The 16,462-nt window shown below is 46.4% G+C and overlaps 1 protein-coding gene across 1 annotated transcript; it reads left to right on the top strand.

The window, feature by feature from the left end:
• The first annotated feature begins 1,146 nt into the window (after positions 1 to 1,146).
• On the top strand, positions 1,147 to 9,622 carry LOC309354293 (uncharacterized protein C19orf81 homolog). The gene is made up of 6 exons (XM_081884435.1): positions 1,147 to 2,710; positions 4,132 to 4,196; positions 6,297 to 6,387; positions 6,796 to 6,916; positions 8,166 to 8,305; positions 9,379 to 9,622. Exons 1-6 carry the CDS (start codon positions 2,604 to 2,606, stop codon positions 9,584 to 9,586), a joined length of 732 nt encoding a protein of 243 aa, XP_081740561.1. The 5' UTR covers positions 1,147 to 2,603; the 3' UTR covers positions 9,587 to 9,622.
• The last annotated feature ends 6,840 nt before the right edge of the window (positions 9,623 to 16,462 follow it).

The following is a 16,462-nucleotide window of genomic DNA, read 5'->3' on the forward strand; positions in this document are numbered from 1 at the left end:
GGCAAGACCTACCTGCTCATTAGGCCCAGTATGCCTGTGTGGATCCTGCATTTCTAATAAGGAGTTAATTTCACCCACTCCGTGTGATTTGCTGCAGGCTCGCTTCTGACAATGAGCTGGCTCTGCGTGCCATTGGCTCTGGCTCCACCTGCTGGCAATCTCTCCATCTTCTACATCCCCCTCCCTTGCAGCGGAGTCAGCATTCTGGAACCCCGGAACTGGTTTTGAATCTTTGCTGTTGACCTGCTGGAAGGCTGAAACCTCTTAAACCAGACAAAAAAGATAAGGTTAGCTGGAGGAGGCTAGGCAGGGATGCCAGACTTGTGGAGGCCTTGAACTGGGAGAATCTGCCTCCATAGCCTATTCATTCCAGAGGATGCCATGTTGTTTTGGGGAGTGACTGAGTGGTTTGGGTGGCAGGTGCTAGAGGGCAGGTTTACTGCAGGGGTGTGGGATCCTTGTGCCTCTCCAGATGTGGTTGGATTCCTGCTCCTATCAGCTGTAGTCACTAGGGCCAATAGCTAGGGATGGTGAGCCTAGGGCTTGCCGATCGGAAGGTTGGCGGTTCGAATCCCCGCGACGGGGTGAGTTCCCATTGCTCGGTCTCATCTCCTGCCCACTTAGCAGTTCAAAAGCACGTCAAAGTGCAAGTAGAAAAATAGGTACCACTCTGGCATGAAGGTAAATGGCGTTTCCGTGTGCTGCTCTGGTTCGCCAGAAGCGGCTTAGTCATGCTGGCCACATGACCCGGAAAAACTGTCTGCGGACAAACATCAGCTCCTTTGGCCAGTAAAGCAAGATGAGAACCGCAACCCCAGAGTCATTCGCGACTGGACTTAACTGTCAGGGGTCCTTTACCTTTACCCGTTTTTTAACCTCTCAATGGCCACAGGTTTCCTATCCCTACCTAGCTCTGTGTACTATTATGAATTTGGTTACTAGTTCCCAGTTCTGTACTTGCACAAATGTTCAAAAAAGAGCTCAGTCAGTAGACTTTTTGAAAGGAACTAAGGTTTATGGGGTGGCCCAAAGCTTATCATGAGGTGCACCCTCCTCCATTCCTTCTTTGTAAGTGCCATTTGGGCTCATCATGTTTTAATTGGTGCTGCAGCCCCCCCAGTTTGACTGGGCATGGGATGTTTGTGTTATTGAGATAGATTAAAGCTTATTTTGGGCTGCAGGGGCATATAAATTTCAGTTCCTTTTTAGGTTTCCGTTTGTGCAGAGAAGGACCTTGGAATCAACTGTAAGGCTGGATCTAGACCCATCAAAATATGCGTTTCAGGAAACGCGTTGTAAACTTCATTAAGGGAAATCACGCTGGCGAAAGACAGGACTCCACAGAGCCACCTGGTGTCACAGTGCTATAACTCATATAAAGCACATTTTCTTTACTAATGTAGCTGAGTCCCAGCTCCTATATTGCTGTGGTTATCTTCTTTTCACAGAATAATCAAAACATAGAATTGTAGAGTCGGAAGAGAACACAAGGGTAATCTAGTCCAACCTCCTACCATGCTGGAATCTATTCCAAAGCTCAAATCCACAACCCTGAGATTGAGAGTCTCTTGCTCTACTGACTGAACAACCAGGTTCTTTGATAGACTCTTTGTCCTGTTCCAAGGAATCTGCCTTATTCCACGGCCGATGGCTTGTCCATCTAGCCCAGTCCAGAAGCTATGGGCAGTCGTTGATCTACAACTCCCATCAGCTCCAGCCACAGTCAGCCAATCGACAGGGATGATGGGAGTTGTGGTTCAACAACATCTGGAGGTTCAAAGGTTCCTCACACCTGTAGCATGATCTGCTCCAGGGTTTCCCAAACCTGGGACTCCAACTGTTTTGGGGCTACAATTCCCATCATCCCTCACCACTGGTCCTGCTAGCTATGGATGATGGGAGTTGTAGTATAAACAACTGCTGGAGACCAAAGTTTGGGAAACAAAGTTTGGTGAGCAAGTGGCTCACCGGGGTCTTCAGGCAGAGAGGTCTATCTGTTATCTGAGTCTTTTTTTTAACTGGAGGTGCCAGGTTTGGAAACTGGGGCACTGGGCGCTCCAGTACCCTGTGATTGAAGGACTGGAACACATGTCAAAGTAAATTTGCCCTGATTGCAGGAGCCAGATGGGCGGCTTGAGTTAAGCTGCTGCTTTGAAGCATGTTTAAACAGTCCTTATTACCCTGTCTTAGAACAGTCCTTATTACCCTGCTGAGGAAGAGTACAGATCAAAACGTGTTGGGAATAAAAAAACAATCCATGCAGCTGGTTTCTTTCTGTGCAAGCCCTGATTGCCCTCCCCATGACAATTGATTCTCATCCCTGCAATGTAAATGTCTCCCAACATGATGTCCCTGATCTATATGGAGAACAGGAGTGGATGAATCTGTCCATTTTGGTTTTTCTCATTTTTCAGTCTTCAATCCAGGTTGCCACACTTCCCCATAGGTTTACAAAACTATAAAATAAAAAGTCACAGTGCAAATTCCTCAGCATTCTGGTGCAGATCTCTCTCAATAGACACATGCATATTTATGTACGTTATGAATTTTGCCCAATGTACACATATATTTTTTTTGCAAGCGATTTCCACTGATATACTGTAATGCATTCCTGTATGTCGCTGTCACGCAAATACCTGAATTTGTATGAAAGCTTTCCCCCAACAGACACATTTTGCGGTTGGAGGACCGCATCACAAAATCTGGAGAGGTGAGGCTTTCAAAGGGTAGCTGGATTTCGGCTCACGTTAGAGGGGGAGTGCAAATTGGGGCGTATGGCTTCGTGATTTAAAATGCAAACTGTGCCGAATTTCTTTAATAGGCGAATCCTTCCAAATGTGAAATGGGGAGATCAGTTCCTGGGATGAGGCTGTGTTTCCCCACAGGCTCCCCATGGCGAAACATAACGACATGTATGGCTGCTTCAGAATGCGCGGGATAACGTCAGAAAAGTCTCAGTGTGCTTCCATCTCAGCTTCTTATTCTTCCTTGTAAAATGAGATGATTCCTACTAATTTATCAGGGTTGCTTTGGGGAGGGCAAAAATAAAACAGAGAACATAAGAACACAAGAAGAACCCTGCTGGCTAAGACCAAAGGCGCAGCTAGCAATTATTATTATTATTATTATTATTATTATTATTATTATTATTACGGTACTCAGTAGCAAGGTGCCTCTAATCCCAGAGCCAGCATTTAGTCATCATGCCTAGCAGCTATTATTCATATTTTCCTTCCCCATATGCTTCCCCTAATGCCCTTTCCAGGCCCAAGTAAGCTTAGTGACCACTGCTGCCTCTTGTGGCAGAGAGTTCCATAAGTTAATCTGTGCAGTTGCTTATTTAAAATGTGGCATGAAACCCAGTGGTTTATTATGGCAGATATGGGAGCGGTGTTCGACCGGTCTGCCCTTTGCCAGCCTCCTCCTGCCTGCTGTCGTAAACCCTAACCATGGATGGCTGAAACTGACTGTAAGCTTCCTTCTCCTTAGTCTGCATTTTGCCTTTGTAGAACTCAGTAGGGGCTGGATCTACACTGACTGTAAAAACGCTTAAAAAAAGAGAAATATACAGCTCTCAATGCAATTTTACATTGATGGTTTTACATTGCTCTGCAGCGCCCTCTGGTGTCACATGCTTAAAACACATTTATTTCAATTGACCAGTATAGGATGAGGATTGAGATAAAATGAGAATCAGTTAGCTCTCTGGCGCCACCTACTGTTGGCCTTCCTTGCCTTTTGCACAACCAAGTCCCTTCTCCCTCCTTGCCTGGAAGTGCAAACACCAGACGGCCGTGCAATTGCCCACAAAACTAACCAACCTGTTGTGTAAACCGCTTTGAGGTTTTTACAGTCAAGCAGCGTGTAAGTTTTATGAAATAAATAAAATAAACAAACCCACTGCACGCCAACCACCGCTGGTTACATCAATGCAATAATTCATTTGGGGGTGGGAACTGAGAGATTCCTTCTTCATTTTAGAATCTAAAAGGTGTGGAAGGCACAACTGCTCTTTCTTCATATGCAAAAGCACAGCATATTTTTTTGGGGGGGGGGTTGGGGGAGTGGGGAGGCCACATTTCGGTTATTACCAAGCAGGCTTAACCCATGTTGTTTTCCCCTGTTCCCTAGGATGCAAGAAGATGAGAATGAAGGGGCTAAATTGCGTTCCGGTTCCGGCATCCAGTGGGAGCCAAGTAAGGGTCACAAGACACATTAAACACTATTAGGAACATAGGAAGCAGCCATATACCATCTAGCTAAATGCCGTCTGCACTGACTGGCAACAGGTTCCAAGATTTCAGGCAGAGGTCATCCTCAGGCCTGCTTGAAGACATAACCCCCAACAGATGAAAACAGAGGCATCCTATTCCACAACAATAATAATTTTACTATTTATACCCTGACCATCTGTCTGGATTGCCCCAGCCACTCTGGGTGGCTTCCAACATATTTTGTTGTTGTTGTTGTTTAGTCGTTTAGTCGTGTCCGACTCTTTGTGACCCCATGGACCAGAGCACGCCAGGCACCTCTGTCCTCCACTACCTCCCGCAGTTTGGTCAAACTCATGCTGGTAGCTTTGAGAACACTATCCAGCCATCTCGTCCTCTGTCGTCCCCTTCTCCTTGTGCCCTCCATCTTTCCCAACATCAGGGTCTTTTCCAGGGAGTCTTCTCTTCTCATGAGGTGGCCAAAGTATTGGAGCCTCAGCTTCAGGATCTGTCCTTCCAGCGAGCACTCAGGGCTGATTTCCTTAAGAATGGATAGGTTTGATCTTCTTCCAACATTTATAAAAACGTAATAAAGCATTAAACATCAAAAAACTTCCCTTCAGATGGCTCAGGAGTCACATAACTCCGAAACCTGTCAGGAGTTCAGCCTACACTCGAGTAGGACCCTGGCAGAGACACATGCCTGATTGGAACAAAGAACAAAGTCCCACTTCATGGAACACAGTAACACAAACATCCTGCCTCCGTCACTTCCCACTCTGTGGAGTCAAAACACACACCGTCATGTGAAAGACAAAAATCCCATGACTGCAATCATGGAGCAGGAATTCTAACATAACCTCCATCATTTCTCTGATGAAAGTAGGGACGTCTTCAGGGAAAGCTGGACATTCTGGGACCAAATCAGAAACCAGGACGGCTTCTGCAAATCTGGGACTGTCCCTGGAAAATAAGGAGACTTGGTTGCACAGCTTGAACCTTCTGAATGGAAACAAGATTCCCTACCACTAAGCCACAGCCCTTCCCCATTCTTGGCCTCTGTAAGCGTTGGGGGCTTCAGCTGACAAAGCCCTGCTCATGTTCCTTCTCCCTGCCGCTTTCCCTGCAGCACCCCATTGGAAGAAGATGCTGGTGCTGCCAGCGCTGGCTTTTAACATAATTATCCAGTCCTAAACACAGTAGAGTTTGAACCCATGCCAGGAAAAATGTAGCAGTGAAATGAGGAGGAGGAAGAAGGGAGCTGAGGGGTGGGAAGCACAGCCAGGAGCGAGGCAGGAGAAGGCTCAGGCTGACGAAGGAACTCAATTCTGCAAGCATCTAGGGCAGGGATGGGGAACCTGCGGCCAACCAGGCATTGCTGGACCACAGTTCCCATCGTTCCTGAGCTATACTGGCTGGGGCAGCCCAGGACTGATGGTAGTTCAAGTTGTCTGGAGAGCACCATATTGGCTATAGCCGGTTTGATCTATAGAATGGGGAGGCTGGAGGCAGGGTGTGTGTGTGTGTGTGTGTGTGTGTGTGTGTGTGAAAATAGCCTGGTTACCTGAATCCCAGATTTATTTATTTTTTAAAAAATATATTTATTAAGCTTTTACAGAATGAAAAACATATAACTACAACACAAATAAAGAAAAACAAACATAATCAAAAATTCAGAAAATAAAAAATACAGAAAAATAAAATTACACCAATCTAAAAAGAGAAATAAAAACTCCAATTTTTCAATTCATACTTAACTAACCTTCTTTCTTGACTTCCTCACGCCTCCCTTTTTTGTGTTCCTCTTTACCCAGTCAGGTACAGCAAATCCCTCTTTTAAAACTCATTTCTAATTATTGGAATCATTTTATTAGAATCTGAATCCCAGATTTAGCTCCTTCCCCTCGTGGTCCCGAGAAGGGGGCTAAAACCCTATAAGAATCTTCCAAGGCCATTTAGGGCTTTAAAGGTCAGCACCAACACTTTGAATTGTGCTCGGAAACATACTGGGAGCCAATGCAGGTCTCACATTCTGCCCATATGTGATTTTTATGATGATCCTTATCATTCCTTTCCCTTCTGCAGCCCTTCTTCTGCCGGAAAGCGAGAGTGAAGAAGGAACCTCTTGTCTGTTCCTTGACTTGGAGCAGCATTGTCCCCCGCCACGTAAAACCTCGTAAGTACTATTTATGTCAGTGTTTTCCTGGGTCATAAGAATGTAATTTCCAGGGACAGGGTTATCCAGCTTTGGTTTCCTCTGGAGGAGAGAAAGGCTCGGGATATATTTCCAAATTAACTAGGCTTTATTTCACCCAGGTCAAAGATCCAGCTTGGCACACCTCCCCATGTGCATTTGTGTACACAAACACACACACACAGAGGCACCCCTCTGGAGGCTTCACCTGGGGCAAAAAACCCCGCTAGCCCCCGCTCCCCACCAGAGCTACAGCTCTGCCTTAAAAGGTGTTGATGCACAATGAACAAGTTTCCAAAATATGTAGTAGGTAGCTAAGATAAAACCAATCAACAGTGTGGTGTAGAGATTTCAACTTTCTTTCTCCCTCCCCACACTTCCCCTCCCCAGGCGTCAATACTTGAAGCGGATCATTGCAGAATATGAGGCACTGGACATGGAAATCCCGTGTATTCGCAAGTTCCCCAAGCCACCAGCTGCCCGGCCCCTTTGCCTCTGTCTGGAGAGTCCGGTCAGTCTTCAGGAAGGAATCCATTGGCTGGTGGGAGGTGGGAGGAACAGACTGGGGGTGTGGAATCTCTGGGCCGCAGGGACCATATAACACTGGTCCTAAAAGGCTTACCATTGGCTCCCAGCACATTTCAAAGCACAATTCAAAGTGCTGGTGCTGACCTTTAAAGCCCTAAACAGCCTTGGCCCTGTATACCTGAAGGAGCATCTCCGCCCCCATCGTTCAGCCCGGACACTGAGGTCCAGCGCCGAGGGCCTTCTGGCAGTTCCCTCACTGCGAGAAGTGAAGGTACAGGGAACCATGCAGAGGGCCTTCTTGGTAGTGGGGCCCGCCCTGTGGAACGCCCTCCCATCACATGCCAACGAAATAAACAACTACAGTGGAGCCTCAGTTTTTGAACATCATCTGTTCCGTAAGACCATTCGCCTTCCAAAAAGTTCAAAAACCGTGAATCAAAGGGGGGGAAATGAAAAATGCACATTGGAAGACATTTGGCTTCTGAAAATCGTTTGAAAATGGAAGCATTCGCTTCCAGGTTGTCGGCGTTCGGGTTCCGAATTGTTCAGCTTCTGAAGCGTTAGACAACCGAGGTTCCACTGTATCTGACTTTAAGAAGACATCTGAGGGCAGTCCTGTTTAGGGAAGTTTTAGAATGTTTTACTGTGTATATGTTGGAAGCTGCCCAGAGTGTCTGGGCAGCCCACTTAGATGGGTGGGGTACAAATCAATAAAGACAATATTGCTGTCACATGACTGTCACATGTAAGATGGAGCAAGCTTATTTTCTTCTGTCCTGGAGGGTAGGACTCGAACCAATGGCTTCGAGTTACAAGGTAGGAGATTCTGACTAAACAGCAAGAAGAACTCTCTGGCCATAAGAGCTGCTCAACAGAGGAACAGTCTCCCTTGGGAGGATGTGGACGCTCCTTCCTTGGAGGTTTTTAAGCAGAGGCTGGATGACCATCTGCCACGGATGCTTTATAAAGCCGAGATTCCTGCATTGCAGGGGGTTGGACTAGATGACCCTTGGGGTCCCTTCCAATTCTTAAATCGTGGTGCCCAGAATATCTTACGCAAAAGAGTGCAGTGCAGAGTCTAATGTAACTGAAGGTCCTGAAAGAAAGACTGGCTTAGCTGTACATTTCCTATTTCCTAGACTTCCTTTAAGAAGGTTGCTGCACCTCGCAGTGAGTGGTCTGAGTGGATGGAATGGCAGCTGATGACTTGGGAGTCTCCCTTTGCCTTTTAGCCTGAAAAGGAGATGAACCATGCAGAGGTCCTGGCAGCAGTAGAGGAAGCCATTCCAGATGCGTTTGAGTCAGGACTCCTGCGCAGCATCCAGTTTGAGAACATCAATGTGATCTGTGGGACGGCTGGACGGAAGAACAGGTTAGACCAGGGGTCAGCAAACTTTTTCAGCAGGGGGCCGGTCCACTGTCCCTCAGACTTTGTAGGAGGCCAGACTATATTTTTTTGGGGGGGGGGATGATGAATGAATTCCTATGCCCCACAAATAACCCAGAGATGCATTTTAAATAAAAGCACACATTCTACTCATGTAAAAACACGCTGATTCTCGGACCGTCCGTGGGCCGGATTGAGAAGGCGATTGGGCCGCATCCGGCCCCCGGGCCTTAGTTTGCCTACCCATGGGTTAGGCAATTTTACTGTTTATACCCTGCCCATCTGACTGGATTGCCCCAGCCATTCTGGGTGGCTTCCAACATATAGGTAAGGTAAGGGATTCCTGATCATTAGGTCCAGTCGTGGCAGACTCTGGGGTTGCGGTGCTCATGTCGCTTTACTGGCCGAGGGAGCCGGCGTACAGCTTCCGGGTCATGTAGCCAGTATGACTAAGCCGCTTCTGGAGAACCAGAGCAGTGCACGGAAATGCCGTTTACCTTCCCGCGGGAGTGGTACCTATTTATCTACTTGCACTTTGACGTGCTTTCGAACTGCTAGGTTGGCAGGAGCAGGGACTGAATAACGGGAGCTCACCCTGTCGTGGGGATTCGAACCGCCCACCTTCTGATCGGCAAGTCCTAGGCTCTGTGGTTTAACCCACAGCGCCAAACATAATAAAACATTAAACATTTTTTTTTAAAGTCTTCCCTATACAGGATTGCCTTCACATGGCTCAGGAGTCGGATAACTCCATACCCTCCAACATTTCTCTGATGAAAATAGGGACGTCCTAAGGAAAAGCGGGACATTCCAGGATCAAATAGGAAACCAGGACGGCTTCTCTAAATCAGGGACTGTCCCTGGAAAATAGGGACACTGGAGGGTCTGTAGTTGTTATGGTTGGCAGGAGGAGCAAGCGGGGCACTGTGTGTATTGTTGTATGCAGCTCTTGATTTGTGTGTGTGTGTGTGTGTGTTAAGGAAGTTGCAGTCCACAAGTATTTTTTATTAAATAAATAAGAGTACAAACGTCTCCCCCTTCCCTATCTCCACACACAGGTGGCTAATCACAGTCTCAGACTTCCGAACACGGAACCAGCTCCTGTGTTCGGGACTGACTTTGGGCGAAAACCACTTCGTACTGCGGCGCTGGGACGATTTGGTGATGGAGGACTATCGCATGCACCTCCGGAGGGCCCTGGCACGCCAACGCCTGCTGGACACCCTTAGTGACAACTGGGACGGGAACCAGTTGGATGGGATATGAAGTCCTGGGAAGAGAACTGTCAGCAGCAGAGAGAAACACGCTGTTTGTCTGTGTATATTTTGCTTCTTTCCCCGCCACTATAGAGACTCCCCTTTGGTAGGATGGAGATCCAGCTGCCAGCTACTCCTGCTGAGAGCAAATTTGGGAAGAGGGCACCCCCTGGAGGCAGTTTTGTGGGACTTCCCCTCTCATACGTTGCCAGCACAGTACAGTGTTTTGTATAGGGACATGAGTGGCGCCGTGGTCTAAACCACTGACCCTCTTGGGCTTGCCAATCGGAAGGTCGGTGCTTCGAATCCCTGCGACAGAGTGAGCTCCCGTTGCTCTGTCCCAGCTCCTGCCATCCTAGCAGTTTGAAAGCATGCCAGTGCAAGTAGATAAATAGGTCCTGCTGTAGCGGGAAGGTAAACGGCGTTTCTATGCACTCTGTTTTCCATCAGGGTGTCCCGTTGCGCCAGAAGTGGTTTAGTCCTGCTGGCCACATGACCCAGAAAGCTGTCTGTGGACAAACGCTGGCTCCCTTGGCCTGAAAGCGAGATGAATGCCACACATCCCATAGTCACCTTTGACTGGACTTAACCGTCCGGGGGTCCTTTACTTTACTTTTTACAGTGTTTCGTGTTTCATGTGCAAGGGCCCAAGCTGGCAGGCAAGCCATGCATCTTGACCTGTAAGCCATTCCTTGTTTTTCATGCTGGCAACATGGAGGTGATCTTTCAGGGATGAGCAGAAACACTTCCCCTTATTAGTGGTTCATGCACAAGACTTTTAATCTCAGGGTCATTGGGCCAAAGATTCCTTCATTGCAGGGAGTTGGACGGGATGATCATCGTGGTCCCTTTCGAGTTCTATGATTCTATGTCTTCTAGGGCTTGGGGTTTGTAGTTTTGAGCCTTGGCATGGCCTTGTTCAGAGGTGACCAACTCTGGATCTCAGCTCCCATCTGCCTCAGCCGGCATGGCCAATAGTCAGGGATGATGGAGGCTGTATCCCAACATCTTCAGGGCACTACATGTTGACGACGCCTGGTTTGCTAGTATTTAACTGGTAGGTTGGGATAAGTGCGTCATTTGCAGACCTAAAGTGGGTCACACACAGGAAGCATAATTTTTGTAGTTGTTGAGATTTTTTAAAGGGAAGTAGAAATCGTGTGTGCATATGTATATAATATGTGCTATGGATGTATATAGGGCATTGGTGGGGAGGAAAGAATTAGGAGAGAAGAAGGAAGGAAAGAAGATATGAGAGAACAGAAAAGTGGGGATGAAAGAGGGTGAGTAACAACAAATAAACGTGAGAGCAAAAGAAAGGGAGGTGAAAGGCAAAGAGGCTTAGGAATGAGGAAAGAGTGAAATAATTGTAGCTAGAAGGGACCCTTTGGGTCATCTGATCCAACCTTCTGCAATGCTGGAATCTGAACACATGGTTCCCCATCCAATTAAAAACCATATCAGACCCTGCTTAGCTTTGTAATGTGCTAGCAGTTTTATTGCTGCGCCACATCTAGACTCCAGTGTTTGGGTCACACCTATTGCTGGCTTTTTGTGTGTGTATTCATATTTTATCGAAAGAATTTCAATTATAAAGCAATTGTGATGCAGAGGGGACAAAAAACAAAAGAAAAATGAGAAAAGAACAAAAATCTCAGGCATACAGTGCTTGGAGGGTTGGCTAACAGGGAATATGAAAAAGGTTGGTCAGGCCTGCTTTAGCCAGTGTATTTAGGATTGCAACCTCAGTATGCATAAAGGATGGAGTACAGGCAAAACCACTTAATTAAGGCAGATGAGAAAAAAGGGAGAAAGGTCTTGATAGCACTTTGCTGCAGAAGCTGAACAAAACAGAACATAATATGAAGAGGAAGGAACAGAGGGGTTTTGTCATTCTTACCTCAGGCCTTGTACAAAGCAGGGAGACATTCAACCAAACATACTGAGAAGAACCTCCCTCAGAACTACATAGTTGATCAGAGCAGATGTTACCTCGGTGAGGATCATGCCACTCTGATTGGTCACTAAGCAACACCTACCTACCTATCTACCTACTTACCTACCTGAACACACACCTTCCCAGTTAGCTGCCCCAGGCCAGAGATTACCCAGTGCAAGTATACATGAAATTGAATTGAGTCATGAAATGTTGACTCTAATCCATTTCATAGGCCTTTTGCTGCTTGGAGCAACCTTTGCCAAAAGACTGAGAACAGGTAAGAAGAGCCTTTCTCTGAAACCTGGCAGTGCTTACAGTATCTTAATTTCAAATCTAGAACCAGTATGAGGTGTTTGACACCAGAATCTAGAATGATAATATTTTCATGGTTTGGTGTTGAATGGTTTGGTTGGTTGAACTGTTTTCCTGCTTTTAAAGCTGCACCCCACCCACCCAGAAAAAGTAGCCCCAGAATTGTTTTTTAAATGTTAATAATGAATAGTTTCCTTCTGGAGCAATGAGGAGGATTTCTGACAGACCCCAAAGCGGGAAGGCCACCAACCTAAACTGGTTCTATCAGGGCAGCTCTTCCGCTCCTGGCTCCAGCTTATCTCCAGGCCACGAAAGCTGAAATATTCGTGTACATTTCAACAACTATTTCCATTTGCTATAAGCAAGGGAGGCTTAATTCTTGGGAAGCGGCAAGTTTTTTTTATTGTGCGTCAACTTGCATTATCATATTCCTTTATGGTTCCTTCCAGAATAATGTGCAATCCACTTGGATGAAACTCTAAGGATCAATGTCCTGCAGTCATTTGTATGTTCAAATCCTTTCATACATTTTCGGTGGGTTTTTTTTTTTTTGTAGTATAAGCCAGGAGGAGCCTTTTTACCTGCCACCGAAAACACGATAGTCAGAAGCCCCCCGAAAAGAGGCAGAGTGGGTAATAACAGCCGCAAGAGTGCCCCTGCACATGTGCAGAATGCACTCGGCCATTCAAAGGGCATTTCTGCAACGTGAACGGCAGTCATCGGCTTCTCGCCGTTGGCATGGTTGGCAGGTGCCAAGAGCAAGATTTTGCCTCTGAGGGACCAGTGGTAGAACATGTCTATCGCTGCCCTCAGCACCTTTTGCTGCTGCTTAATGTCCTTATTTTATGCTATTTGGGGTCGTCCCCCCCGCCATCGGTTGTAGGCAGCCCTGAGTGATGAAAACACATTTGGAATATTATTATTCATAATAATAATAATAATAATAATAATAATAATAATAATAATAATAATATATTAAAAACTGTGGCATAAAAAGACTTTTTAGAGACGGGCAGCACGACCTAGGCATGTTTAATGTGAAGCGAGTCCTATTGAGTTCAGCGAGACTTCAATGCAGCATGACAGAAGCAGCCGCGACTACATTTCCCAGCATGCCTCGGGATAGGCGGACTACGCGACCCAGCATGCCCGGCGGGGTAGAAATAAGAGAGAACCGCCGCATATGCGCCGCAGTGCGTGGTGGGAAATGTAGTCCGCGCCGCGTGAGGGAAACTTAAAAGCGCCGGTGGCTGAGGGTAACCGTGGCGTCCTGACGCCGTTGCCTCCTCCTGAAACCTGACAGGGGGAGAGCCCAGTGGTCAAAGCCGCTGCCGTCCTTCTCCCGCTTCCCCTCTGAGGCAACGCCGGGGTAGGCACTGCGCGCGCTCGGAGGAAGGACGCCGGCCGCGGCTGTTCCCGCCAGATGTTTCTCAGGCCCGTCAGCTCTTGGGTCCCCAGACGTTGTTAAGGCCACAAAAATATATAGCCAGTTGTTAGGGATGATGGGAACTATAGTCCAACGACATACGGAGTGAGGACCAAGGCTGGAGAACCCCGACTGTCGCGGCCTCGCCTTCCATATGTTTTTGGGCAACGGCTGCCCCCATCCAGTAGGCTGCAGAAAGAGCTTGTGAGCCTTTCTAAGCAGGGCAGGTGTTTCCCAAAGTTGAGTCTCCAGCTGGGTGTTGTTGTTTTTATTTCTACTACAACTCCCATCATCCTTAGCTAGCAGGACCAGTGGTCAAGGATGATGGGAATTGCAGTCCTCAAACAGCTGGAGACCCATGGTTGGGAACCCCTGGGTTAAGGTTTGGTTGAGTTGGGCAGGTGGTGAGAGGGACATGGACGGGATGGGTCATGGAGGGTATCTTAAGCAAGGGTCCTGCAAAATACGTAGTTAACAACACTGCCTCCCATCCCCAAAAGGCAAGGGGTGGTTGGTTCTCCTGCCATTGGGTTGCCATATGTTCTCTTTTTCCCCAGGACGCACCCTCTTTTTTATGGGTAGAGTCACAGCAATCCATAGTTAAAAGCAGAAGTTGGCAAGCGTGTCCTCCTTTTTGGCTCTTTGTGATACAGTACAGCAACCCTAGCTGTGAGTTTTGTGTTTGGTGTTGGCCTCACATCGAACTGGCCATGACTCAGTGCTGTGACACTCTCCTAGAGGTGCGGATGTGTGGTTTGCAGTGACAAAGCTTAATTTGGGGTATACACCCTCAGCCCATGGGTACATGCCTTTTTATAGTGTATCGTGCCCAAGGAAAGCATTGAGCTGGATGCGACTCAATGCCATTTCGTTGAGGACAGTCTCCTGGATGTGTGAGTCTATGGTTTGTGGTGGCCCAAAGCTTATTTTGGGGTGTACACCCCCGGTTCTTTATTCTTTTCTACATTTTTTCAATAAATAAGAGGAAGTGTCATTATCTACTTAAACATTATGTACCAAACAAAGCAACCTTTCAAACATTATTTTCTATTTCAGCCTAATCAGTTGTTTTGGCTAATATTATAGTTAAGATGTCCAGTACCCAATATACAATATCCAATTAAATTATATATCCAGTATCACAAGAAAACCTTTATGTTGTTAAAACATTTAAAAACTGTATTTTATTCAAGGAAGCGGTAAATTCCTACTCCTTACTCTTTCCCACATGTATTGGCTATTATAGTTGTGGATATGTACCCTTAACGGTGCTCAGGGAAAGTATTGGTCCAGGTGCATTTCAATGTTGTCTAATAGTGGACACTCTCCTAGAGGTGTGGAGGTATGATTTGGGTCACCCAAAACTTATTTTGTTATGTCCGTACACAGTTCCTTATTATTTTCTACATATTTTGGATATTATTGCCATGGGAGTGTCATGCTTGACAGTGTCCAAAAGAAGCATTGTGCTGGATATTTGATGTGTTCTTGTAGCAGATACTCTCTTGGAGGTGCAGATGCATGATTTGGGGTGGCACAAAGTTTTATGGTGTATACCCCGGTTCTTCTCTACACATTTTGGTATGGGTGCTATGTTTAACATTGTCCTGTGCCCAAAAGAAACATTTGGGTAGATGTGATTCAATGCCATCTTATAGAGAACACTCTCCTGGAGGTGTGGAGGTACAATATGCGTTGGCCCAAAGCTCATTGTGGAGTGCATACCCGTAACTTGTTTGTTATTGTCTGTTGTGAATGTTATGGGAACTTACGAATGTTGTGGAAACACAACAGTTTGGAGTAGTCAATTACTGTGAATCTTGAAAGGGACAGTCCCATACTCATGATGATATGGAGCATGGCAAAAAGTGTCAAACTAGATGTTTGCTTAATATGTAGGATGCAGATCCATGTCTTGCTCTCTCTGTGTGTGATTCTTGCAGGGAATCCAGAGTGCAGGAGAGCTATCTCTCCTCTCCTCCACCACCATTGGAAGAGATTCTACAGAAACGCAATAGCCCAGTTGGGATGGATCGGATTGGAAGGAATAATTTTCCTTATGGGTTGCTTCTTTTTTCTTTAGGAATCCCCCCAAAATAGAATTACAGAAAGCTTTATCCCAGTCTGGCTGAACTATCTGACACACCCTAGTCTCTTTAGTTGCTTTGGAAGTATTTGAGCCCTACTGCCAAGGACTCATTCCTTCAGCTTCAGGAGAAAATAAACGAAATGAGCTTTGGATTTACTCTCCCCTAAGACCAGATGACACTCAAACTCACAGTAATTTGTGATCTATGTTTAGAACACAAAGGGGAAGCTTTACCAACCGTGCAGTTTGCACATGGAGATGATTTTAATACAACATTCCTTTTATAAAGGAAGAACAAACTCTGGAGCAGTATGCTATGTGTTAAAAAACCCCTCTAGTTTGGCCCTATGATTTCTGCCATACCATAGGAATACAGCAGAAGGGATTAATTTGGGTATGGTATTTCAGGTATGTAGCAGGAGGTTAGGAGCAAGGGAAATACAACTGCTTCTTGAGTTTCCTTAGTGTTCTTCATTCAGGTTCAGGACGTTATCCAGCTCATAAATGGAGTGGGTGGATTTTCTTATTAACTCAGGTTTTACAGAAAGACACCCCAGTAATATTTTATGTGGCTTCGAGTCACCTTGCTTGCAGGAATTTTTCTTATGCGGTGTGTTCTTCTCTGCAGTTTTGTTAGAACGTGCCCCTTACTCAGTTCAGAGGGATGGTGGATTAGACCCCTAAGCCTGCCTCAGAGGGCATGACCCCAGTCTGATCCAAAGCTCATTGGCCATGCAGAGACACTTGCTGGGGAATCAGGCTCCCTAATTGTTAGTGCAGCCCTGTAGTCTCCATTGATGCGAAGTGAGGCCAGAGACTTGCTAGTAAATGTCTGCCAAATTTCTATTCAGACATTCTCTCAAGTGTGGCTAGTTGGGGTGGAAAATGTTATTATGAATAACAGCTATATTTTTATTCTACCCACCCTCCAAGTTGCTCACAGTATATGCGGCTCTGTCCCCGAACCAATTTTATCCTCACAACAATCCTGTGAGGTAGGTTAGGCTGCGTGTAGACTACCCAGAGAACTTGCTGTGGCATCTGACAGAAAAGAGATGGCTTGTTTGGTCTCTTTCTAGACATTGGGTTGTAGCCAACTGCCTGCTATATTCAAAGTAGA

This window comes from Podarcis melisellensis (genome assembly GCF_964234715.1).
Source record: "Podarcis melisellensis genome assembly, chromosome: 13".
Taxonomy (NCBI): Eukaryota; Metazoa; Chordata; class Lepidosauria; order Squamata; family Lacertidae; genus Podarcis; species Podarcis melisellensis.